The 26,096-nt window shown below is 45.5% G+C and overlaps 1 protein-coding gene across 2 annotated transcripts in view; it reads right to left on the reverse strand.

Moving 5' to 3' along the window:
* The window catches only part of SCAMP1 (secretory carrier membrane protein 1), a 125,748-nt gene extending 100,049 nt beyond the window's left edge, over positions 1–25,699 (reverse strand). Inside the window, exon 1 of one of the 2 annotated variants that reach the window (XM_084628704.1) lies at positions 25,274–25,699. In XM_084628704.1, the coding sequence (XP_084484830.1) occupies positions 25,274–25,330 (57 nt within the window). In that variant the 5' untranslated portion in view covers positions 25,331–25,699. The remainder of the gene's footprint in view (positions 1–25,273) is intronic. The other variant, XM_084628705.1, reaches the window with a different exon arrangement.
* Positions 25,700–26,096: the final 397 nt, after the last annotated feature.

A 26,096-nucleotide genomic window follows, 5' to 3' on the forward strand; every position in this document is an offset into this window, starting at 1 on the left:
GTGTTGGACCTCAGACAGAGTTTTGAAGAACACTTACATCTAGTATCAGAGGGGTAACCGTGTTAGTCTGTATCCACAAAACAACAAGGAGTCCGGTGGCACCTTAAAGGCTAACGAATTTATTTGGGCATAAGCTTTCATGGGTAAAAATCCCAAGTGGGTTAGTTATAGTCTTCCTCATCTTCCCCCTCACCAATGGCTGCCATCCTGGCATCTCCAAAGGGATACATCTCTCCTTCCCAAAGCACATAGGCTGGAATGTGTGGAATCTCTCCCTCCCAAAGCACATAGCTGGAACACTATTTTATAATGTGTTATGCTGACAAGACTGTGTCTAATGCACATTCAAGTAGGGGTTTCAGCCTCTTTTCCTTATTTGTATTTCCTCACCCTACTAATGTTGGGGTGCTCTTCTTCCAAAGTTATTAATCCTTTTACCTCAAGTTTATAAGCCTATGCCTCAATTATTTACCATACATCCCTGTGGTCAGACATCTGCTGATGTCCCTAACTAAATATATCACAAGCTGGCATAAACTAGCATCTTGTGATTGCCTATCAGCAATTTAGTCATTTACAGCATTCTATCTTGTGATCTAGGGTTACTCTTGGCTAGCTATTTATGCTAAGGCTTTTTGGCATTTATGCCTTAGACAATAGCTTAGCCAAACTTACAGGCCTTGAGAGTTGTAGGCTCATTGCATTATTGCCTTAACGTATACCACCTATGCCTCACCTAGCAAACTCTTATACATAAAGGCTACAGTTGTTGCAAATTTTTAAGGTTATACACACACAAACAAAACATATTCTGATGAAGGTAGCAAATTATAAAAAAGCAGCCCATTCAGTTGTAACACAATGTGAAGTGCAATCCCAACAGCTCAAGCAAAATAACTTGGATTGTGTCCTCCTTGAATTCTAGCTACAGTGACAGAAATTATTTTAATATCTCCATGTACTATTTACATGTGCAGAACAAAATTAAATCGGTTTGGAGAATCAAAGACCTCTACTACTGGGAAGCTGGTGACCATGTAAACAGCTCGCGAGCCACATGCAGCTCCTTTACAGTTAAAGTGCGGCTCATGGAGCCCCCCAACCCCTCATATTCTCCACCTGCCAGATTTGGGGGGAGGGGCACGGAGGGGGAGAACTTGAGGCTTCTGCCCTGCAGTGGGGTGGTGAGACTAGGGGCTTCTGCTCAGCGAGGAGGGGGTGCTTGGGGCTTCAGCCCGACTACCCCTTTCCCCTATGGGGCTGAAGCCCCAAGCCTCAGCAGGTCACCTCCCGCAGGGCTAAAGCCCCAAGCCCTGGCATGCACTTCCCACAGGGCTGAAGCCCCAAGACCCCCTTCCTACACTGCTGAAGCCTTGAGCCCTGGCAGGCCCCTCCCACAGGGAAGAAGCCTTGAGGCCCCCCAATACCCGCAGGGAAAAAGCCCCTAGCCTCACTACTCTACGGCAGGGCACATGCCCCGAGCTTCAGCAGGCATGGCTCTCAAACTTCTGAAGATTGCTGTATGCGGCTCCAAGTGTCAATAATTTTGGCCACCCCTGTATTAAAATTTCAGACCAGAGAAAATGACAAATGAATTGTATCAATATTCATTAGATAAGGAAGGATATGCTGATCAATTTAAAGATGATAAAGATCTAGCTGAAGCTGATAAAGATGATGAAAAGCAAGATGCTTGAAGAGTTAGCCTGCTGCCTACCTACCATAAATGCATTCTAAAGTGACTCTTTATAGCCACTGTGTGTTTAATCTTTTTTGTAAATGTCTTCTTGAATAATATTCAAGTTCAAATGCTAACCTTTGCTAAAATTATCCTCTCATTTTGTAGAATTTCATTTCATTGTGTTTGGCATTTTTCTTAGTAAAAATAACTCCATTAAGTAACTTTTTTTTAAAATTAATTACTATATGTACACACAATTAATCTACAATTAATTAAGATTCTAATTAATGCACCAATCACTACAGTATTTAGGTGACAAATAAAAAGATTAGTGCCTCCACAACATCCTGAATTCTGTGCTCCACCACTGGTGAAATCGAGAATTCACAAGCCAAAAAGTTGCTATTGACTGAAAAAGACTGACACAAACAGATGAATATTGCATTGTGAAGATCAAGGAGGTTTGTTTCTTTCCATACTAAGAGAGCAAGAACAGCCAGAGCCCCAGAGTTCCTGGCCACCGCTGCCACTACTGCTACTCTGGGGCTCCACCGGTGATTTAAACGGCCCGGGGCTACCAGCAGCCGCTACCACAGCTGGAGCCCTGGGCCCTTTAAATCACCGGTGGAGCCCCAGGGTAGCAGTGGCCGGAGCCCCGTGGCTCCGGCGGCTTGTTAAAGGGCCCAGGGCTCCGGCTCTTTAAATCACTACCAGAGCCCTGGGGTAGCGCGAGCAGCAGCCGGCAGCCCTGGGCCCTTTAAATTGCCGCCGGGCTGCGCTGAAGGGCTGGCTGCAGGAGTCTGGCCCCCGCCCTGCCCATTCCAGTTGAGCCGCTCCCCGACCTTGCTCAGGACCCCGGCCACCCCGCGTGCTGTTAAGTCCCTTAAGTTACTTTCACCGCTGAGTATACTCTTAAAACTCTAAACCCTATTTAGGAAAAGTTAAAAGAAAACCTGCAGAATTAAAATCTCCAATACAGAACTTTGCGAGGATTTGAAGAGATGAGAATATTTTAAAATCAAAGTATGGCAGTATAGTAAAACCACATACATATATGCGTTCAACTATAGTAAAGAAGTATATACAGAGAAATTCACTGGGTATATTTTGTGTGCGCGCAGGACGACCGTTAAGAGTAGTGCACGTATACATAATAAGGCAGCAGAGATAATTCTGGGATTTAAAAAAGGCTATGGAAATGCCACATAGAAACATTTTAACAAACTACGGCAAACAGGCAGGGCTCGCCTTCACTGCAGTGTTAGCGCAAGTAATGTACACTCAAGTTAATCCTGAGTTAGCTGAGCTTGTGCAAGAGGAATAACACTTTGAAAAACTAAATCTGCACACGTCTGTATCGGCAGCACAGAGTAGCAGAGTCTCACTGCATTACTAGCACCATCAGCGCTCTACTTTAAAGCCTCACGTAACTGGAGCTGGAGACTTGTACGTGCAGGGGAGTCAGGTGAAAGATAAACACTTGAGTTTACCTTGAGCTAACACTGAATACAAGTCCTTAGACATGCGCTTGGCTCTACTCACCGTAAGTAATCATACTGAGTTCAATACATTCAGTTAAGCATGTGCTGAAGTATTTGCAGGATCAGGGCCCATGTTATAATTTAGCAAGATCTAATTGTATTCTGTTCATGTTCTCTTACCACACCCTCTACTTAGCAGTATGCCTTTACTGTAAGAGCATTAACTTTCACAATTCTGAATTAAGCCTACCTTATGCTCCAAATCCACACTGAGCTCTGAACTCGCAGACCTTGTGTGTCTGCTCAGAGCCACAACGAAGTAAACAGGAAACTGACAGTGCAGAACTCAGTGAAAGATCCAGGATATAGAGCCCAATCCTGCAGTTGCTGTAGAAGCAAAACCTTTTGATAGCAACAGGTGTATGCAGCTACTGAAAAGAAGTTTTCTATCTCAAATTATTGCCATTCACTGAAATAATGTCAATATATATTTACTGTAGAGTGTGAGGGGTGTGTACTCCACAGGTGGTGATAGGGTTAGTGTGGGCCTGAGGCCAATTGAGTAGCAGCCTGCACCTGGAGGGTGGGCCAGGCTGAATTGATGAGGAAGCCTAGCTTTTGGTGAGGGGGGGAGGAAGAAACACTGGTACAGGACTATAAACAGAGGAAGTTTAGAGCAGAAAGAAAGGAACTTTGCAGTTACTCTCTGGGATTAGAGAGTAGGGAGGGTCAGGGAGAGAGACCAGGAGAGTAACCTCTGGGATCCTTGTCTGAGTAGAGTAGGCTGGCAAGAGACCAGAATAGAGACAGGTGGCATGTCCTAAAAGAACAGCAGGAACTGGACTTCCTGGCAGAGAGCGCTGCAAGGAAGTTAAACAAGGAATAGGGCACAGGAAACTAGTGAGACTAGGTCAAACCCAATGAGGGCAGAAGTGGATTTAAGTTTATACTTGCTGGTTTGGGATTTTGTTGGGGATTCCAGCAGGGGGCCCTGAGAGTCCAGACTCTAAAAATATGGTGGACCTAGAGAGGTTGGGGGGAGAAAGCCTGGAAAAGGCTACAGTAGGAAGGAGTCTAGAGAGGCAGCAAAAAGGAGTTAAAGCAGAACTTTGGCTGCTGGCTATAGGGTCTCTGGACAGGAACCAGTGTAGTGGGAGGGCCCAGGTACCCCTACCAGCAACTGGTAAGGTAGCATGAGACCCTGAGGAGGGGACAAGGACAACGGAGAGCCCTGAGAAAAGGGCACTAGGACCACAAGGACCAGATTTAGGGCTAAAGACCTTCTTGTAAGGACACTATTTTATTTGAATTTAGTTACTCCGGCACAGTGTGAGACTAAACCATGACCTGGCTGGCATGCTTAGTCTCCGGAAGAAGCATACCACCATGAAACTCAGTGACCATCGGCAAAGGGTGCTAGACAAGAGAGAGCTGCCATGCCACACCCAGCCACAAGGGGGTGTACCAGAAGTAAATCCACTCTTCCACATGGAATTACTCTAGAATTATATGTAAGAGTAAAAAAAATTGAAACTGGCCTGAGTGTTATTGTAGCCTCCTAGCCTTTGGAACTTTATAAAATTATCTGAAACATTTCTGAGGTTAGCAGACTGTTGATTTATTGGCAACTACAACAGTTGTTATTTCCACTCTATATTTCCAATAGTGTATAAAGAAACAGGACGGGAAAAGGCAGGACACTAAAGGTCAAGAGGTTTGAAATTCATTTCAGAAAGAACTTTTGGTTTTATTGCCATGACTTATACAAAAATAAATCAATCAAGATATATATTCCACATTGACAAAATCCATTCAAGGATATACAAGTTTACTGTATAAAGTTCATTGAAAAACAAAACATAAATAAATGAAAAAAATATGAGTAATACAAAATAGTCTGTGATAGTACTAGCACTATAAAAATATTAAGTATAATTTCCACTTCACTTAAATAGTAGATTGGATAGATTTTTTCCAGTACAGTTTTCACTGGAAAATGAATCTCCTGAAAAGTTTTGAAAAAGCTGTTTCCTATTACCATTCCTTTAACTGTTACCTGTTTTGTTCTTTCATTTTTTCTTGACCCTCAAAACATTTGAACTTGGATTATAGACTCCTGTTTTAAAGAGGGATACTTTCAATCTGAAAGCTTATCAATTATTTAAAAAAATTCAACAGCATTTTCAGGTATGCCATTTAGAGTTATTTTAGTAATCCCAAAATTAACACCATTCTGTGCAGTATTGTTTACATGTGCCAAAAATATAATACCACAAAGAGAGAATAAAACTTGAAAACTAACAAGTGTTATACTATAAAATAAGTTCATTTAATTCCAGCAGATGCCACCTGGAAAGGCATAGTTTAAGGCCCGTCTATACTTCAAACCTCTTGTGTGTTAACTTCAGTTATTTCACATTAAAATGTCTTCAATCCAAAAACATTTTTTGTTGTTGCCAATCGTGTGGTGTTTTAACGCACATTAAAGCCACTTTGCAAGTGGGTTTACAGATATGCATGATGAGGTTACCCATAGCACAGTAGGTGTGAAACAACTGTTGAACATCTGCCGGGTCCTCCTACTCTTAACCCATACTACCTTACTAGCTACCTAGGATCCTGTTTACCTGTGCGTTATCTAGTACTTTGGGACCATCCTGACTGGAGGTCAACTCCCCATTCAAATGCTGGAGTGTGGCAAGATTTTGTCTTTTGCTATTCCAGCTTGTGTGAAGTTCACAAGCCTAATTATTGATCAACATGACTCATGCTTCACTGTGGTCTTGTGCTGAGATCCAGCACTTCATTGCCTTCTGAGGAGAGAAGCTTGATCAGTCACATCTGAATGGCAGTTGCTTACCAGCTGAACAAGCAGCTATAACAACAAATGCAAGACAGAAAGCACAGCTGGGACATCCCAGAGCCACAGTAAGGCAACGGCTCTCCAGCTGGCAAAAAGGACTAGTAAGTAGTGTGGGACCACTAAGAGACCTATCAACCTCTGCTGGTACTATGAGAAGCTGGACCATACGTTTGCTGGAGATCATCCCACTCAACAACAGCATATTGTGGATTCCCCAACAAATCCTCCAAACCAGGATCTTGTTGACTTGGTGAACCTGGAGCCAAACCGTTTCAGAGATCTAGGGGCACCCTCAATCAAAAAAGGATCAACCTGAACTACAGGCAAGAGACCCAAACTGTGGAGGGGATCAATTCCAGTAAGTATGCAACAATACTACAGTAGAATTGGACAGCTGGGTTTGAACAACTTAGTTTAGGCACCATAAAGTTTACCTTCACTCTGCTTCCTGAGGTTTTAAACACCACACCTAACCTAATGAAAATGACAGATGTGCTGGAGACTGTACAAACCCTTCATGCCTTTATTTCTTTAAATATGCCAACACACAATCACCACTTTAGCTTGCAGCGTACCACCACACACAATCCCACAGCAGCATTTACTGGTCTCTCACCCATCCATTGATTTCTCTCCCCCACACCAGAGACTGTTCTAAAAAGACACTTATTTTAGCAGCAAATACAGAAAAGAAAATGGAAAAAAAAAACATGTTTCTAACTCAGGGTTTCATTAAGAATCAAAGCTTTGAGCTAACATGAATTAGGAATCAAATTGTCCAAATTATGGCAGACATTTCCAAGAAAGATATATTTTAAGACGCTTAACAATTCACACACATGCCTTTACGTACCGCAGAATTCTATTAATTTTGAAGTACACCTTATGCTGATCCACAGGTGTTAAATATGAAAACTTAAAAGCACAGATAGTGCTCTAATTTGGCACAAAGATTGACTGGCAATGCAGCTCTCTTGGCACTGCCCATATTGCTTGTGGTTCCCTTTCACTCCTGCAGATCTGGGGCAGCCATACCTTTCTGGACAGGAGGATTCTGTCTTTTGGGGACACAACACAGGATAACATCCTCCAACATAAGGACAGTCTACAGAAGTACACATGCATTTACTTGGTCTCACTGACGCAGCCTCTAATTTGCCACCCTATCACTCACAACCCATCTGGAATTTAGTTCCCCTATCCCACACTGGCAGAAAAAAACCCCTTCTCCACTTCTCCTGTCACCCACCTCTCAGACCTGGGGGCTCCTACACAGAGGAAAAAGATTGTGTAAATATCTTACCATGTCCAATCTCACCCAAGACTGGGAAGAGCCTATGGGAAAGGAAATCTCAAAGTGAGGGGAGAAAGCAACATTTTAATCAGTATTGGCATACAGGCTACAATTTCAACAGCTTGGGTTCCCCCCAACACACACACATTTTCCCTATAGCACCAGCATCAAGAAAAGGAAAGAGAAAGGACTAGCACATCACAGACAGCAGCTAGGAATAGAGAGACAAACAATCCTCTCAGATCATATGACCTTGAAACTTTCTATCTTTTCAGAATTCATAAAGCTGTGCGATGAGTTTTTATGCTCACAACATTCAAACTGGTATTCATTGGTACTGAAGTATTGGAAGTGTTTACAGCCACAGTTCTAAGTGTGCAGCATCATGTCACAACAGTAACATGTGCATAATATACACTATATTCACACTGAGTGCCTTAAAAACCTCAAACAAAAAGGATAATACACTTATCTATGGATTAAATTCTTGTACTATGACACCCACATAAAAAAAACACGCTAATAAATGGCTTCCACAAAAACCACATATACACTTTACAATGGCACCTGGACTCAAAGTATGAGCTGCGTGCACAACTTACTCAGTGCCTCTGAGTAGATGCATCATTTGGTAGATGAAGGGTTCATGTTTAGCTATTCCACCTGGAAGCAGGCAGGGCACACCCTGACTGTTTTGTAGAAGCAATGCACACATTGCTCTATCCAAGGACAAGGGCTAGATATGAACCATGAGAACTTGATTGTTGGGACAGCAACTGTGGGAAGCTTTCTTAGCCTGGGCTCAAGGCCTGAGAACCAGGATTGTAGTAGATAAAGGATGGTAAATAAGTATATTAATCAACGTAATACATTCCTTTGTGTATCTTTTTGCGGTAGCAGTGTGTAATGCTTAGGGGGGAGAAATATAATAAAAGGAGAAGGTGGAAGGCGGGGGGGCAGAACAGCCCATCTCAGCTGACCAGCCTGCTCGCTTGCATAAAGCTGTGTTCTGTCTCATCATTGAACCGCCACAACTGGCGCCCAAACGTGGGGCCCTCAGCACTCACCTCGCCCGGCAAGGGTTTCAGACGCGTCACTCATCCGCTTTGTGGATCCCGGTGAGTATTTTTCATTGTGGTAAGTATGGGAAGCTTCCTCTCTGCTTTGCAAGTGCAACACCGCAATGAGCTGCAGTATTTGCTGCGTAAGGCTCAGCATGACTGCCCGGCTCGAGCACTTACTCTCCTGCTACAGGAGGTGCGTGCCCAGTGCCCATGGTATCCTGAAGCCGGAAGCCTTAAGCTAGCGGACTGGGAGCGATTGGGCCAGACATTGCACGAAGAGCCTCAGGCGCCCGTGCAGGCTTTACATGCCTGGCACCTCTGTCGCGACGCGATACTGCGTGTCACCTCGGATAGGCCCTCTTTCACGAGGCTGGTGATCTCGCCACGCCCGTCGGCTCCTGTAGCCATCCCCATTGCAGCTCTCCCCCCTTCTACTGATGCAACCCAGCGTGTCGCTTCGGAAAGACCCTCTCCCGTACCCACAGCCCCCCCTCTCCCTGCTTTGCCCCCAGTGTCTTCATTACCACCGCCTCCCTTGCCTTCCCCACCGGAGCCAGTTTGTGATCACCCTCCGTCCGTGGGGCCCCATGCTCCGGGGCCCCCCGGAGGGTCATCTGTATCTGCTCAGAAGCTTTCGCTGGTGCAACAAATGGTTCACGCAGCGAAAGCTCAATCAGATCTTACAGCGGAGGAGCTGGCTGATCTGGTCTCAGTTTGCCCGGTGACCTGGCAGAATGATGACCAGGGCAACCCCGTGGGCACCTGGACCACTTTGCCATACTTGGTGGTTAGAGAGGTAAAGAAAGCAATTCATGAGTTTGGCCTGACTAGCACCTTTGTGCGTGGTCTCATTGAAGGGATAGGTACTGGGTACTCCCTAATCCCTGAGGATTGGAAAACGCTGCTGCGCATGATGTTATCACCCAGTCAGTATGTTATTTGGATTAGTGAGTATCGGCAGATGGCAGAACGCCAAGCTCAGGTACATAGAGAGCACGGTATCATTTATGAGCATTTGGCAGGGGAGGGCCCGTTTGCTACTATTGAGATGCAGTCTCAACTCCCTCAGGCCGTCTTCCCCATTATTTCCACCTGTGCCCAGCATGCTTTCAAGAAGGTCCCAGATTCAGGCAAGCCTACCAAAAGCTTTGTCAGTATCCGTCAGGGTGCCTCAGAGTCCTTTTTGGATTTTACCAACAGATTGCATGAGGCTATCCTCCGACAGGTGGATAACACTGAGGCAGCTCACGAGCTCCTGTTAAAATTGGCAGTTGAAAATGCAAACGAGGATTGCTGCCATGCTCTCCAGGCAGCGCAAGCCTCTGGTATTTTAGAGCTCTCAGACATGCTGCGGGCGTGCCAGAACATTGGCACACAAGCCCACAAGGCTGGAGTTCTGGCTGCCGCCCTGAGTAAAACTGGGAAGGAGGGGAAGCGTTGTTACCGCTGTGGTAAGGAGGGTCATTTTCAGCGGGAGTGCCGCTCATCTAAGGCACCAGCCCGACCCTCAAAGAAGTGCCCCAAGTGTGGAAAAGGTTATCACTGGGCTAATCAGTGTCTTAGCGGGTCGGGAAACCGCGCGACGGGTCCCCCCCGAACCCAGGGCCAAACTGGAGTGTTTCCCACTCAGACAACCGCTCCTCTGCCTTAAAATCCGCAGACTCTATGAGGGCGGCGACTGCTGGAAGTGCAGGGCTTGATTTGCTCATGCAGGAGGACACTGACTTTTGGCTGCCAGGGGAGGTCTGTGCCATACCTACACAGGTGACGGGACCTCTCCCTGCCGGCTTTGTGGGTCTTGTTCTCCCTCGCTCACATGCTGGGAAACAGGGCTTTTTTGTCATTCCAGGGGTCATTGATGCTGATTACACTGGCATTATTAAGGTTCAGGTGTGGACTCATCTTCCACAGTTGCTCCCGCGTGGACGGTCAATTGCACAATTGATTTTAGTCCCCTATCAGGTGCCAGCTGCCAAGGATCGAACTCGGGGCAGAGGCGGCTTTGGATCGACGTTGTCTCACTCGCCGTCTCACAGCGCGTCTTCTCCACTTGTTGCTCTGACAATGTCAGTCCGCCCCTCGAAACCTTAGTTAACACTTCTCTTAAATGATGTTCCTTTTACAGGGCTGGTGGACACTGGAGCTGACGTTACAGTGATTTGTGATCTGGAGAGGCCGGTTAGTTGGCCTACGGTTCCTTCTAAAGAATTGTGGGGGATCGGGGGTAGTAAACCCGGGCGCCACAGTTTGTCTTGGGTCACAGTCTCTAAACCGGGAGGCCGTACCCTTGCTACTATCCGCCCTTTTGTACTCCCTGTCCACCTCAATATTTGGGGCCGTGATTTACTTACAAAGTTAGACACCACCCTCGATATTAACATCTGATGGCCTAAAACCCTCCCTCACCCACCGTGCCCTCCGCATTACCCTTGGTATGGCAATCCTTAGAGCCCGTATGGATTGACCAGTGGCCCCTCCCTCTAGAAAAGCTAAAAGCACTTCATTCGCTTGTGCAGCAGCATTTGCAAGCACAGCGACTGGAGAGCTCCACTAGTCCCTGGAACACCCCGGTGTTCATTATTAAGAAAAAATCGGGTGCTTGGCGGCTGTTACATGATTTAAGGGAAATAAATAAACACATCCAACCTATGGGCCCCTTGCAATTTGGCTTACCAAATCCAAATTTAATTCCTCAAACCGATCAACTTTGTGTGTTAGATTTAAAAGATTGTTTTTTCACCATCCCCCTTTGCCCTCAAGATCGCGAAAAATTTGCATTTACGGTGCCACAATATAATAATCAGCAACCCTCTCAAAGGTATCAGTGGAAGGTCTTGCCCCAGGGAATGCAAAATAGTCGAACCTTGTGTCAGCTTTTTGTGGATCGGGCCCTTGCCCCTTTCCGTGCTCGGTACCCTTCGCTAAAGGTCTACCATTACATGGATGACATTTTGCTAAGTGGTCCCCGGGTCACGGCACAACAGCTTGAATCTTTACCTCAGATTCTCGGCCAAAATGGCCTGTTAGTGGCACCAGAAAAAATCCAACGCTCTTATCCCTACCACTACCTCGGATATAAGGTTTTATAAACCTATGCTGCTCCGGTTCGTCCGGAATTAATTCTACCTCAACCCCTAACCCTTGTTAAATTACAACAGATTTTGGGTCATTTAAATTGGATTCGGCCCTACTTTCGTCTCCCCACTTCAATGCTGCAGCCGTTGTTTGAGCTCCTGCGTGGAGCCCGGGCACCGGGTGCAGTTATTGCCATCACTGAAAAGCATACTGCCTGCATTCAACAAATCAATGCAGCATTGAGTCAGCAGTTTGTGGACAGACTCCCAGAGGTCCGTCCCTTACGATTAGTTCTTCTTGCCACCCCTCATACGCCAACTGCAGCTCTGTTTGTACCCCGTACAGACACAGCCGTCTTTATTATAGAATGGCTATACCTTTCATCCACTCCTCCTCGAAATATTTATCCATATTTAGATGCCCTATCTGATCTTGTTCGTAAAGCCCGCCACCGTGCAGTGCAACTCACTGGCACTGATTTAGTTGCCATTGTGCTCCCCTTGTCCCGTACTGAATTTGACTCTTTGTGCCACACCTCCTTGGCCTGGCAGGTTGCTCTTTGTGATTATGTGGGAGAGATTTCTTATAATCCTCCAAAAGATCCTCAGTTGGTCATTACCCAAAAGGTGCCCCTAGTTGTTCATCGTCTTAGCCGCTCTCAACCCATTGTTTCCGCTGTCACTCTTTTTACTGATGGCTCTCCCCACCGAGGTGTAGTCACTTATCAGTTGGGTGACCCCCCTCGTTGGCATTCTCGTTTTACACTGCCTCAGCGTTCTGCACAGCGTTCAGAATTGGCTGCTGTTATTTTGGCCTTTCAACTTTTTGCTGATTGTCCCTTCAATTACCTGATAAACATAATGGGTATCCACAATTAAATTAATCATTTACCCCTTGCCCTCATTACCCCTCAGGTTGATACAGACCTCCTTCGCCTGTTTTTGTCTTTGCAGCATCTTCTTGCCATTCGTCATTTCCCTTACTTTGTTGCTCATCTTCGCAGTCATACCCCTCTGCCTGGGCTACTCACTGAGGGCAATGCACGCGCCGATCGCGCGTTGCGTGGTCAGGTAAATTCCCTTTTTTCTGACCCCATTGAAAGCCATGCCTTTTTTCATCAGTCTGCCTCTGTTTTGGCCCGGCAGTTTCACATTCCTGCTGATCATGCACGTTCCATCCCCCACTGTGCTGCTGCTGCTCCTACTTTTTCTTATGCCATTAACCCCCGAGGTACCGCAGCAAATCAGCTGTGGCAAATGGATGTTACTCATGTGCCACAATTCCGCCCCTATTCGTTTTTACATGTTTCCATTGATACTTATTCGGGCTTCCTTTGGGCAACCACTAACAAAGTTATTCACCATTTGCTGGCCTGCTTTTCTGTTATGGGTCGCCCCTGCCAAATTAAAACAGATAATGCCCCAGCCTACTGCTCTGCAGCCCTCTCCACCTTTTGTGCCCGCTGGGACGTCCGTCTTAAACACGGAATCCCTTATAATTCCACGGGCCAAGCCATTGTTGAACGTGCCAATCACACACTCAAAACCTTGCTAGATAAACAATTAAAACAAGGGGAGCTGCGTCTCCGAACCTTAGGAGACATTCAACAACAAATGCATATCCTCTTGTTTACTTTAAATAATTTAACACTGAATGCAGATCAGCAGACCCCTGCGGATCGGCATTTTCACAAATCTGAGGTACTGGAAAGACCGCATGTCCGATCCACAGTGGCTGGGCCCAGTACCTCTAATCACTTGGGGTCGGGGATATGCTGCTGTATCTCTCCCTGCAGGACCGTTGTGGGTTCCAGCTCGGTGTGTGCGACCGGCACTTAAACAACATGGCATGGCACCAGGGGCTGTTGTATCCCATACCAGAGTTTCAGCTGACTTTGGAAGAGACCGCGTTGCCCCCCGAGTCGACAACGACGGGACGGAAACGGAGGAGGCGTAGTGTCCCAAACCGGCCTGTGACATGGGGAGCAGTAAAAGCATTGGTCGCCGCGGCCCAACGAAGACTGGCAGCAGATCAACAGCCAGAGACTCCTGAGACTTTGTTTGTGGCGATTCTCGCCCAAATCACTGCTAATTCTGTGATGATTGTGTGCCTTTTGTGCCTGCTATTTCCTGTAGGGGTTGGCTCGGAAGCGCTTCCCCCGTTACGAGCCCAAATGACATATAACATATGGGAAAGATTGGCTTCAATAGCAAATGTTACCCACTTTTGTCTATCTAATTCTGCAGCAGCCGGAGATTTGTTAGGTACATGCCTTATTCCAGTATGTCATCACCCTGAGGGGATGGAGAATAAGACACTGTTCTCTGCTTATGCGAATCTTTCTTCCCAGTACTCTAGCATGGCTATTTGGGGCCCGGCCAACTATACTCTGCCTCGCACAGCTATATCCCTCCACACACCGTACCCGGCCGGGGCTCACAATGTCACCTATGCGCGTGTAGTTAACTGCACTAGTACAAAGGTGTCCTTGGGCTGTCGAAAAATTTCTCAACCCCTTTTAAATTGTTCCCATGCTGTTAATGTTTCATATAATTATGGCCATATCATCCTACCATCAGGATGGATTTTTACTTGCGGTTCACGCACCTTTAATTATATTCCTGCAAATTTAAGTGATGGCACCCTTTGCTGTCTTAGTAGAATGACACTTATATTGCCTTTTGCTGGTCAAAACCGTAGTAAAAGAAGTGTACCCCTTTCAGATGATTGTATTGCAGATGTTGAGCTTTTTAGTCGTGCTGAGTATACTGCCTTTGCGGCCTCTATTGTTGGGGTCCCCGCGCTTGCTATGTATTCAGCCAGAACTTTAAATAACCTGGCATGCTTTGCAGCAAAGGCAATTAATACAACATCCCAGGCTATTGCCTTACTTAACACAGAACAACACGAATTAAGGGATGCAATTTTGGATAACAGAGCAGCCATTGATTTTCTGCTCCTGAAACACCATCTAGGCTGCTCCACATTTCAGCACATGTGTTGCTTTAATTTAACTGATAATAGTCGCTCCATAGAAACTAGACTGGCTGAATTGGCCAGTCTTACAACACACATACGCCAAGATCTGGGGTTTGAGGGTTTTTGGAATTGGCTTACAGGTTGGCTGCCCTCTCTAGAATGGCTGCGACAGCTTTTTGGTTATTCTGTGTTTGTAATCATTGGGCTTATTTTTTGCTGCTGCCGTGTACAATGTATTCCTTCCTTGTTAAGACTTTGTAAAATTTCGCCCTGGAAAGCTCCCCAGGTTATGTCCTTGTCTGTCTGGGAGTTAAATAGCATGACAAAACAAATTGACGGCTACCATGAGATGGCCAAATATCATTAAATAAAAAACGGATGAAGGGTTCATGTTTAGCTATTCCACCTGGAAGCAGGCAGGGCACACCCTGACTGTTTTGTAGAAGCAATGCACACATTGCTCTATCCAAGGACAAGGGCTAGATATGAACCATGAGAACTTGATTGTTGGGACAGCAACTGTGGGAAGCTTTCTTAGCCTGGGCTCAAGGCCTGAGAACCAGGATTGTAGTAGATAAAGGATGGTAGATAAGTATATTAATCAACGTCATACATTCCTTTGTGTATCTTTTTGCGGTAGCAGTGTGTAATGCTTAGGGGGGAGAAATATAATAAAAGGAGAAGGTGGAAGGCGGGGGGCAGAACAGCCCATCTCAGCTGACCAGCCTGCTTGCTTGCATAAAGCTGTGTTCTGTCTCATCATTGAACCGCCACAGGTAGATGTCTCCATTTGGCTTTTCAAAATCATCATACACTGTGCCTAGCACTTGCTCCCATCCATTTGAAAAGCTCTCTCCCTTCTTCTCTCAAATGTTGTGCAAAACACAGCAAACAGCTATCATAACAGAAAGATGTTTCTCATCAGCCTCGGGTTCTTCCATCTATTCTCCATCTTCCAAATGTACATTCCACAGCCATTTCTGCAACTACTCAGTGTATAGATACATAGTTCCTTTCATGTATCGAAGTGTTCAGTAAAAGGTTTCACCCAGAATGAGTGGTGGAATGACAGAACCATTGATGCAAAAGTTCCACTTGTCATTGCAGGAAGTCCAGACTTTCTGGTGGCATGGCCCTTACTGAATATCCCACACATATACTGTGGAACTTTCCATGGTTATCAACCAAGCCTTGCATTACCATGGAGAAGTACCCTTTTCCATTTATGGACTTCAAGGCCAGGTACAGGAAGCAAAGAATAGGCACATGGGTCCCATCACTGACCCCAGTACAAGTTGGCAAACCCAACTGTGAAAACCTATTAATAATTTCCTGTATATTTCCCAATCTTTTGACCCAGGGGGACAGAACTCTCTAGACCAGTGGTTCTCCAACATTTTTTTCCCCCACGGACCACTTGAAAATTGCTGAGGGTCTCAGCAGACCACTTACTGATCTTTCCAAATGTTGTTTGTACCTTTAGCTAACTATTGTAAAGCGCTTTGGATTAAAGAGCTATATAAAAAAAAACCGTAACCAACTTTTTTTGTTCTACAAATAAAAGCACACATCTTATTTTAAATATCAGTAGTCTTACCTTTCTAATGAGATGAATGTGCTTGTTTTTGTGAGCAAAGTTCAAGGAAGTCAGGTGGAATGTTTGTCAGCTTTAGCCTTAGGTGAGGTTCAGCATTCATCCTGCTTCTGTATTTAGACTTGAGGGCAGTAAGTGATGAAAATCCTGTCTCACACAGGTACGTAGTAGCAAATGGCATCAGAAAACACACCGCTTTGTCTGCAAGTTCTGGGTACTCTTCAGTTCTTTGAATCCAAAACTCAATTACGGAATGTCTTAAATTCTGACCGTAATGTTTTGTTGCAAGAAGGCGCCAACAAGCACTCTTGTGCCTTATTGGACAAACCAGAAGGCAGCTCACTGATTTCAATTCCAAAAGGATTACGTATCCAGTTGTTCGGTTCAGCTTCTACTGGAAAGCAATCTTTAAACTGTTGCTTAAGAGCAACAAGATGTTCTTCGATGTCATTTTTTTGGGGTCAAGAACCAATTCATTTTCAGACAGAAAACCTTCCAATGTTGGGAATGCGCTGAAATCATCCTTTTTTACATGACTAGCAAACAAGACAAGTTATCATTGCATTGATTTTGTCTCGCACATGCAATATAGTCAAACTCCCTGCAGCCCAGTGTTCAACTCATTTAGGCATGTGAATACATCCGAGAGGTAAGCCAAACTTGAGAGCCAGGATAAATCTTCAAAACAATTGGAATGGATGATCTATTAGAAATAGCTGTACTTCTGAATGTAGCTCAAACAAATTAAGTACTTTGCCTCTTGACAATCACCAATCAAGTTGTACACGAGCACTACCCATTTTATTGCACTAAAAATCTGAGAATTCATAGATCTAGCTTTTATTAAATTAACAGTTTTCACAGCAGAGTCCAAAACACCCTTCATTTCCACTGGCATTTTCTTGGCAGCTAGTGCCTCTCAATGAATGATATAGTGCACCCATGTGGCATTAGGTGCCAATTCACAGATACAAGCCATCATCACACTGTGTCTTCCCATCATTGCTCGTACATACTCCAACGCAATGTTGCCAATCAATACAGTGTTCCTTCCAAAACTCATCTAGTAACTGGAAAAGCTGTTCAGCAGTTGTTGTTCTTGGACACTGAACGACAAAACAAAATATCTTCCAGTACTTGCCCTTCCCACTCATACCCGATGTATGCAAGAAGATTTGGAACGACAGCAATATCAGTCGTCTCATCCAATTGTAATGCAGAATACCTACTGTTGTTCATACGTTTCACAAGAATGTCTTTAACATTAGCTGCCATATGTTGAATTCTGCGTGACACAGTGTCATTTGAAAGAGGCACACAATCTAACTGCTTTGCTGTCTTCTCTCCACATATTATAAATGCAAATTCTTTAGCTGCAGGCAGAATAAGTTCTTCCCCAATTGTGTGAGGCTTCCCCACTTTGGCAATTTGAAGGCTTGCATGATATGAAACTTCCAGGGCCTTTACATTTACTGTTGCATGAGCAAACATTGTTCTTTTCCCTTCAGTTTGCACTGAAAAAATTCAGGAGGTTTATCTTTGAAAGCAGCATGATTTGTCATCAAATAGCGCCGGAGGTTTTCAGGCTTCAAGCTTTCATTAACCAGCACTGCGTAGCATAACACACATTGTGGCCTTGGTTCATCTTGTTCACCAGTCCCTGTAAAGCCTAAATTAATATAGCTTGAGTGGTATTGTTTTACCGTTTTTCAGAGTTTCAGTGTATTTTCATTATTGGTACTCATACTGGTTCCTAGTAAACAGGGGTCTGCACTCAAAATTTCCTTTGCAGATGAATGTTCGCTTGCTGTACTCTCATGTTTGATTTTGAACTTTTTGCTGATCTCACCGTCACTGGTTTAATTATTTTTTGTTTTCTTTTGAAAATATCCCATTTTCAACCACAAATCCATTTCTGGGACTTGACTACTATCATAGTTACTGGACTGACAACTGTTACATTTTTTGAAAAAGCACTAGATTCTGGTACAGTCAGTACATCTCTCCACATGACAATGACCACCAATAAATACAATATAGGTAGGTTAGCTGAATTGCATCCAATGAAAATCACGCATACACATCTGAAAAATGCAACCAATTAAAACTACGTATGTAGTGTAGTAGGGTACCAATTTAAAGAAACACGTTTCACTTCTGGATTAAATGTGAATAAAAACAAAAACACCAAAGGCCCAATTAAATAATCTACTCCTACCATAGACCACTAAATCTTCAGGGAAAGCTGCTCTCAAAAAATGAAACTTCTGCCAAAACACTAACATGCTACAGGCTTTTGCAGTTCACAAAACTATCCCTCTTCCATGCATATCATCTGCACACATAGCTCAGCTTTAAGATGCTAAACAAATCTATGAGTCAACTAGAAATAGTTATGCTCTCACTGTAAATATTAATACAATATTTTCTGATACTGGAAAGGAGAGTAAAAGGCATTCACTCAGACTTATGCAATTTCTCTCAGATCTCCACTCTAAAATTACTACTTCACACACAGAGAGAACAGTAAAAATAAGTAACAAACAGCAAAACAGAACCACAAATGACAACACTGAAAATACGAAGGGAAGTAAAACATCCAGTGGTTGGTTATGGGTATTTAAAATTAATGTTTAGGATCCACGCTGTGCAAATGCAACAGAGCCCTGTAGAAACAGGCAAAGTTCTCCTGGTTTCACATTGTGTGTGTCACCAATGCAAAACACCACCCTATACCGGAAACCTACTGATCGTTATACTTACCTACATGCCTCCACCTTTCATCCAGACCACATCACACAATCCATTGTCTACAGCCAAGCTTTAAGATACAACCTCATTTGCTCCAATCCCTCAGACAGAGAAAAACATCTACAGAATCTCTATCAAGCGTTCTTAAAACTACAATACCCGCCTGCTAAAGGGAAGAAACACATCGATAGAGCCAGAAGGGTACCCAGAAGTCACATACTACAGGACAGGCCCAGCAAAGAAAATAACAGAACACCACTAGCCATCACCTTCAGCCACCAACTAAAACCTCTCCAGCGAATCAAGGAACTATAACCTATCCTGAAAGACGCTCTCTCACAGACCCTGGGAGACAGGCCAGTCCTCGCTTACAGACAGCCCCCCAACCTGAAGCAAATACTCACCAGCAACTACATACCACACAACAAAAAAACTAACCCAGGAACTTATCCCTGCAACAAACCCTGTTGCCAACTGTGTCCACATATCTATTCAAGTGACACCATCGGGGACCTAACCACTTCAGCCACACCATCAGGGGCTCGTTCACCTGCACATCTACCAAGAGAAGTTACTAGATCGCAGGCCCTGGTTCTTATGGGAGACGTCAATCACCCTAATATCTGCTGGGAGAGCAACACAGTGGTGCACAGTCAATCCAAGAAGTTTTTGGAAAGTGTAGGGGACAATTTCCTGGTGCAAGTGCCGAAGGAACAAAGTAGGGGGCAGAGCTCTTCTTGACCTGCTGCTCAAAAACCAGGAATAATTAGTAGGGAATTAGAAGCAAAAGTGGATGGGAACGTGCGAGGCAGTGACCATAAGATGGTCGAGTTCAGGATCCTGACAAAAGGAAAAAAGGAGAGCAGCAGAATACGGACCCTGGACTTCAGAAAAGCATACTTTGACTCCCTCAGGAAACTGATGGGCAGGATCCCCTGGGAGAATAACATGAGGGGGAAAAGGAATCCAGGAGATCTGACTGTATTTTAAAGAATCCTTATTGAGATTACAGGAACAAGCCATCCCGATGTGTAGAAAGAATAGTAAACACGGAAGGTGACCAGCTTGGCTTAACAGCGAAATCCTTGCTGATCTTAAGCACAAAAAAGAAGCTTACAAGAAGTGGAAGCTTGGACAAATGACCAGGGAGGAGTATAAAAATATTGCTCAGGCATGCAGGAGTAAAATCAGGAAGGCCAAATCACACCTGGAGTTGCAGCTAGCAAGAGATGTTAAGAGTAACAAGAAGGGTTTCTTCAGGAATGTTAGTAACAAGAAGAAAGTCAAGGAAAGTGTGGGCCCCTTACTGAATGATGGAGGCAACCTAGTGACAGGGGATGTGGAAAAAGCTAATGTACTCATTGCTTTTTTTGCCACTGTCTTCATGGACAAGGTCAGCTCCCAGACTACTGCACTGGGCAGCACAGCATGGGGAGGAGGTGACCAGCCCTCTGTGGAGAAAGAAGTGGTTTGGTACTATTTAGAAAAGCTGGACGAGCACAAGTCCATGGGATCGGATGTGCTGCGTCCGAGAGTGCTAAAGGAGTTGGCGGATGTGATTGCAGAGCCATTGGCCATTATCTCTGAAAACTCATGGCGATAGGGGGAGGTCCCAGACAACTGGAAAAAGGCTAATGTAGTGCTCATCTTTAGAAAAGGAGGATCAGGGGAACTACAGGCCAGTAAGCCTCACCTCAGCCCCTAGAAAAATCATGGAGCAGGTCCTCAAGGAATCAATTCTGAAGCACTTAGAGGAGAGGAAAGTGATCAGGAACAGTCAGCATGGATTCACCAAGGGCAAGTCATGCCTGACTAATCTAATTGCCTTCTATGATGAGATAACTGGCTCTGTGAATGAAGGGAAAGCAGTGGCATTTATTAATTGCCTGTTATTCCTTGACTTTAGCAAAGCTTTTAATATGGTGTCCCACAGTATTCTTGCCAGCAAGTATGGGCTGGATGAATGGAATATAAGGTGGACAGAAAGCTGGCTAGATCGTCTGGCTCAACGGGTAGTGATCAATGGCCCCATGTCTAGTTGGCAGCTTGTATCAAGCGGAGTGCCCCAAGGGTCGGTCCTGGGGCCAGTTTTGTTCAATATCTTCATTAATGATCTGGAGGATGGCATGGCACAAATTTGCAAGATGACACTAAACTGGGAGGAGTGGTAGATACGCTGGAGGGTAGGAATAGGATACAGAGGGCGCTCGACAAATTAGAGGATTGGGCCAAAAGAAATCTGATGAGGTTCAACAAGGACAAGTGTAGAGTCCTACACTTAGGATGGAAGAATCCAATGCACCGCTACAGACTAGGGACCGAATGGCTAGGCAGCAGTCCTGCAGAAAAGGACCTAGGAGTTACAGTGGACGAGAAGCTGGATATGAGTCAACAGTGTGCCCTTTTTGCCAAAAAGGCCAATGGCATTTTGGGATGTATAAGTAGGGGCATTGCCAGCAGATTGAGGGACGTGATCGTTCCCCTCTATTCGACATTGGTGAACCCTCATCTGGAGTACTGTGTCCAGTTTTGGGCCCCACGCTATGAGAAAGATGTGGAAAAATTGGAAAGCGTCCAGCGGAGGGCAACACAAATGATAAGGGGACTGGAACACATGACTTACGAGGCTGAGGGAACTGGGATTGTTTAGTCTGCAGAAGAGAAGAATGAGGGGGGATTTGATAGCTGCTTTCAACTACCTGAAAGGGGGTTCCAAAGAGGACGGAGCTAGACCGTTCTCAGTGGTAGCAGATGATAGAAAAAGGAGTAATGGTCTCAAGTTGCAGTGGGGGAGGTTTAGGTAGGATATTAGGAAAAATTTTTTCATTAGGAAGGTCACCTAGGGAGGTGGTGGAATCTCCTTCCTTTGAGGTTTTTAAGGTCAGATTTGAGAAAGCCCTGATGGGATGATTTAGTTGGGGATTGGTCCTGCTTTGAGCAGGGGGTTGGACTAGATGACCTCCTGAGGTCCCTTCCAACCCTGATATTCGAAGAGTCTATGTGATATGTGCCAGCAATGCCCCTTTGCCATTTACATTGGCCAAACTGGACAGTCTCTACACAAAAGAATAAATGGACACAAATCAGACATCAAGAATTACAATATTCAAAAACCAATCGGAGAACATTTCAATGTCTCTGGAGAAACTGCAGAACTGGAATTAATTTGCAAACTGGACACCATCAAATTAGGCCTGAATAAAGACTGGGAGTGGATGGATCACTACAAAAACTGATTTCCCCATGCTAATTTCCCCCTACTGTTACTCACACCTTCTTGTCAACTGTTTGAAATGGGTCACCCTGATTACCGCTACAAAAGGAATTTTTCCTCCTGTTGATAATAGCCCACTTCCAGTTTAACTGAACTGTCTCGTTCGAACTGACCCCCCACTTGGTAAGGCAACGTGTGTGTGCGTGCGTGCGCGCGCGCCTACTGTATTTTCCACTCCATGCATCTGATGAAGTGGGTTTTAGCCCACGAAAGCTTATGCCCCAAAAAATTTGTTAGACTAAGGTGCCACGAGTACTCCTCATTGTTTTTGCTGATACAAACTAATAGGGCTACCACTCTGAAACGAGTGGACTCACGGAGTTTTTATAAGCCCTGGATCACATTAACACATGGCTTGGAGTTTGCAGACAGATCAAAGAGCTTGCAAATAAGGTCTTTATCCTACAAAACACCTAGCAGCATCCAGACCAAACCTAGTGCTGCTTGCCACTTAAGAGTCAATGGGAGTACTCTGAAGAGCCAAAACTATACCAGATAAAGATCTGGCCTTAATGGTTTCCATACCTCTCCCCAAACATAATGGAAATCACTTGTCTGGACAAGTTGATTTCCATTAAGTTTTAGCAGTAGTTTGGGGAGAGCAGTCTCTCCCACTCAGCAGCAGCAACTGAACTGGGCTAGGAAGGAGAGGGGAGTGTTTCTCCCCCACCATGGCAGCCACCGAGCTGGGGCTGGGAAGGCGGGCCGTCTCTCCCTGGCAGCCACAGTTCTGGTGCTGGGGAAAGTTGCCTCTTTCTCTGGCCACTGCAGCCCTGCAGGTCCCAAATTTCCCCCACCTCCTCTTCTGACCCCACTGCCCCCCCCCAACTATCTCTTATTTCCCCCACCTCACCCTACTGCTCCCTTCCACCAATTCCCTCCAATAGGAATACCCCCTATTCCCTCTAAGGCCACCACCTCACCTTACATGTGCATCTTCTCCAGAATCCAGGCACTTACGCCTGCACAGCTCCACTAATTAGGTGGGCGGCCGCCCAGGTGCGCACCTTAGAGGGAACTATCCGCAGACCACCTGAACAGAGCGTGTGTCCACAGACCACAGTTTGAGAACCTCTGCTCTAGACAGCAGCGCACATCTTCATGACAACAGTCCTAATTGTCCAACTATCAACTCTGATGGGTTAGCAAATGACCAGTAGCAATCAGGGGGCAAGCTCTCACATGGCTATGGCCACATGCTTCTCAATATTGAGGGTAACTTTCATATGGGTGTTCCACTGCACCAGCTTGAGCTCTGCACAGACTTCTAGGAAAGTGGATTTTCGCATTCTGAAGTTCTGCAGCCACTGTTTATCATCCCAGATTAACAACCCTATTTTATTCCACCAGTCAGCAGAGCCCAAAAGCACTGTTCCACAAAAAAATGTAGGTGAAGTCTCTGCTTAATTTCAAACTTCCTTTTTGCAGGTGGCCTTAGTGCCCTGGTTTTGAAATCATAGCATGAATACAGATGTGCTGTTTACATTCATCACTATGAGGACTGAGAGATCGCAAGCATTTCTCCTCCACGCAGCCTGACAGTGGTTTGACCATGGTGCACCTAGCCAAGCAGTCTCCCCTCATTAGTTTGTGATTACACTTACAAAAAACTCTCCCCCCCCAACAGCCACCTTGATGTGAAAGAGACATACAAAACAGGTGAAAGAGGCTCCATTGTTAAATTTATTGTACATAAAGTTATCAAATGTACATAATAAAACTGCGGGGGGGGATTCTGTTATCACTTTAATCTATAATTTTTGGCATTACTACTACTAACAACTAGCTCTTATATAGCATTTTTCATCCATAGATCTCAAAGCACTTTACTAGTAGTAGGTAAAATAGTAGATAAAAGACTTCAGAACACAATTGTGATTTAAGCTGTCAGTGTTGTGGGATTGTATGCAACTTCTTTTACAGGATATGCAAATGCACCTACTTGGGGTATGCAGGAACTCAGCCTTTTGAAGCTTCACCCTGAGAAGGAAATGCATTACCTATTCACAGTCTCGTCAAAGACCAAACCTGGATAAAGGAGGGACTCACCTCTTCATGACTTTATGTGCTTGTTCTGAGCTGAAGCTGTGACGAACTTGTGACCACAGGGAAAATTCTTCTGTGGGGTTCAAAGGACTAATCACCAACCAGAGCCCTTGCTGGAGTGAGGGAGTGATCTCTGGCAAGCTTACTAGCATAACTGTTGGTTCTTTTATTATTTTTAATATTTTTCTTGTAATGCATATACCTTAAGAGTAACTGTACTTGATTAGAAAGAGCTGAGGGTAACTTAACCATGACAACAACACTGTTTGCTACCTTTGAAGAGAAAAGCAAAGCAGGGGAAGGCAGGAAAACTAAAAGGAAGGATTTAGTGGCTTGTTTAATTTTTGAACTTTAACTCCAGTCCAAGAAAACCACGATGTGCACTTATTGCACCAGTTATAAATCCTTGCATTATAACAAAATACCAGTGGAGACCAGAAAAATGGAATCTTTGCTAACAGAAGGCGGTGAAGACTGAATATGAAGGAAACAACCTTAAAAGTTAAAAAAAACCAAACATGTATTTCCTTTGATGTGGAAGTTTTTATGGGTGGTGACTGTGAAATGACGCTTTTTAGAAGACTTACACCAGTTCTAGGATTTGTTTTAGATCGTCATGTTACCTTTGCCTTTTTGTTATTACACATCAGCCCGACCGTCCAGCACTTATTGCTTGGAAGGGGTGCTATCACTCGTGCACACAGACCCGCTGCGTAGCATCTACTGCCTGGTCCCTATGGGACAAGCCTGCAGAGTTACTTACTACAGCGATCATCAACCCTTCTCCGGGACGCAGAGCTACAGACTCCTCCAGCGGTCTCCAGAGCCCCCTCCCAATAACCGCAGCAGGGCGCCGCCGCCGGGCGAAGGGAGACGCTACATTGTCACAGGGCAAAGCAACTCTCAGGTGTCCAGGCCCCGACCCAACCTGGAGAAGGGGAGTGGAAGGAAGGCAGGGCCTGCGGGCGCCTCACAGCGCGGGGGTGTTGGGCAGGCCTGGAGATGCGGACCTGAGGGCGCCTCTGCCCTGTTTTCCGGGGCACAAAGGCAGACTCCCAGGGCTGCTTTCGCCCCCAGCGACTAGAAGACGACCCAGCCCCAAGCTAGAAGGAGAAGGAATCCTCCGCCCTGGGAGTCGCCCGAAGTCCCCGGGGGCCGGCCTCGCCCTCACCTTGAAGGGGTTGTTGAGGTCCGGGTCCGCGAAGGGGTTACTGTCAAAGTCCGACATGGCGAGGGCGGGCGCTACGATCACCGGACGGCGGCGGCGGCGGCTTCACTCCAGCGCCCCGCAAGCTACCCCTAAACCGATGTCACAAGCAGATCCGGTCTTGATCCCGCCCCCTGCCCGAGCAGCCAGTCAGCGACCGAGATCCAAAATGGCCGCTCCGGAAGTGAGGTGTTCGGCGCGGCAATACCATCTTTACGCCTGGGAAAGGAACCCTACCCGTTCGGGGGACGGAGAGGAACGGTATCGTCTCATGGAACCCAAGCCAGGATAATCCTGTCCCCTCTCAAAATGCCCGTCTTGAAACCTCGCCGCTACCCCTTTGGAAGGGGTCTCCGACCCTGCTGCCTGAACCACGAGGGGCTGGCTTCCGCTTCTCCTCCGCCTTGGATGGGGGAGGGGGGGGTTGGCCTGTCCCATTGCCAACACAAAAACGGGGGGTGGAGGGGAGAGAAGAATAAGGAAAGTTATGAGGCAGAGTCCCACTAATTGCCTGGTTTAAGAGTCATGGGATTTTTCTCTCACTCTCCTTTTGCAAAAAGAAAAGGAGTACTTGTGGCACCTTAGAGACTATACAATTTATTTGAGCATGAGCATCCGATGAAGTGAGCTGTAGCTCACGAAAGCTCATGCTCAAATAAATTGGTTAGTCTCTAAGTTGCCACAAGTACTCCTTTTCTTTTTGCGAATACAGACTAACACGGCTGTTACTCTGAAAACTCTCCTTTTGGGCTGTAGAGTCCACTTAAGTCACGTTTTCAGGCTTTTC

Source organism: Lepidochelys olivacea (genome assembly GCF_965140295.1).
Source record: "Lepidochelys olivacea isolate rLepOli2 genome assembly, chromosome: 5".
Taxonomy (NCBI): Eukaryota; Metazoa; Chordata; order Testudines; family Cheloniidae; genus Lepidochelys; species Lepidochelys olivacea.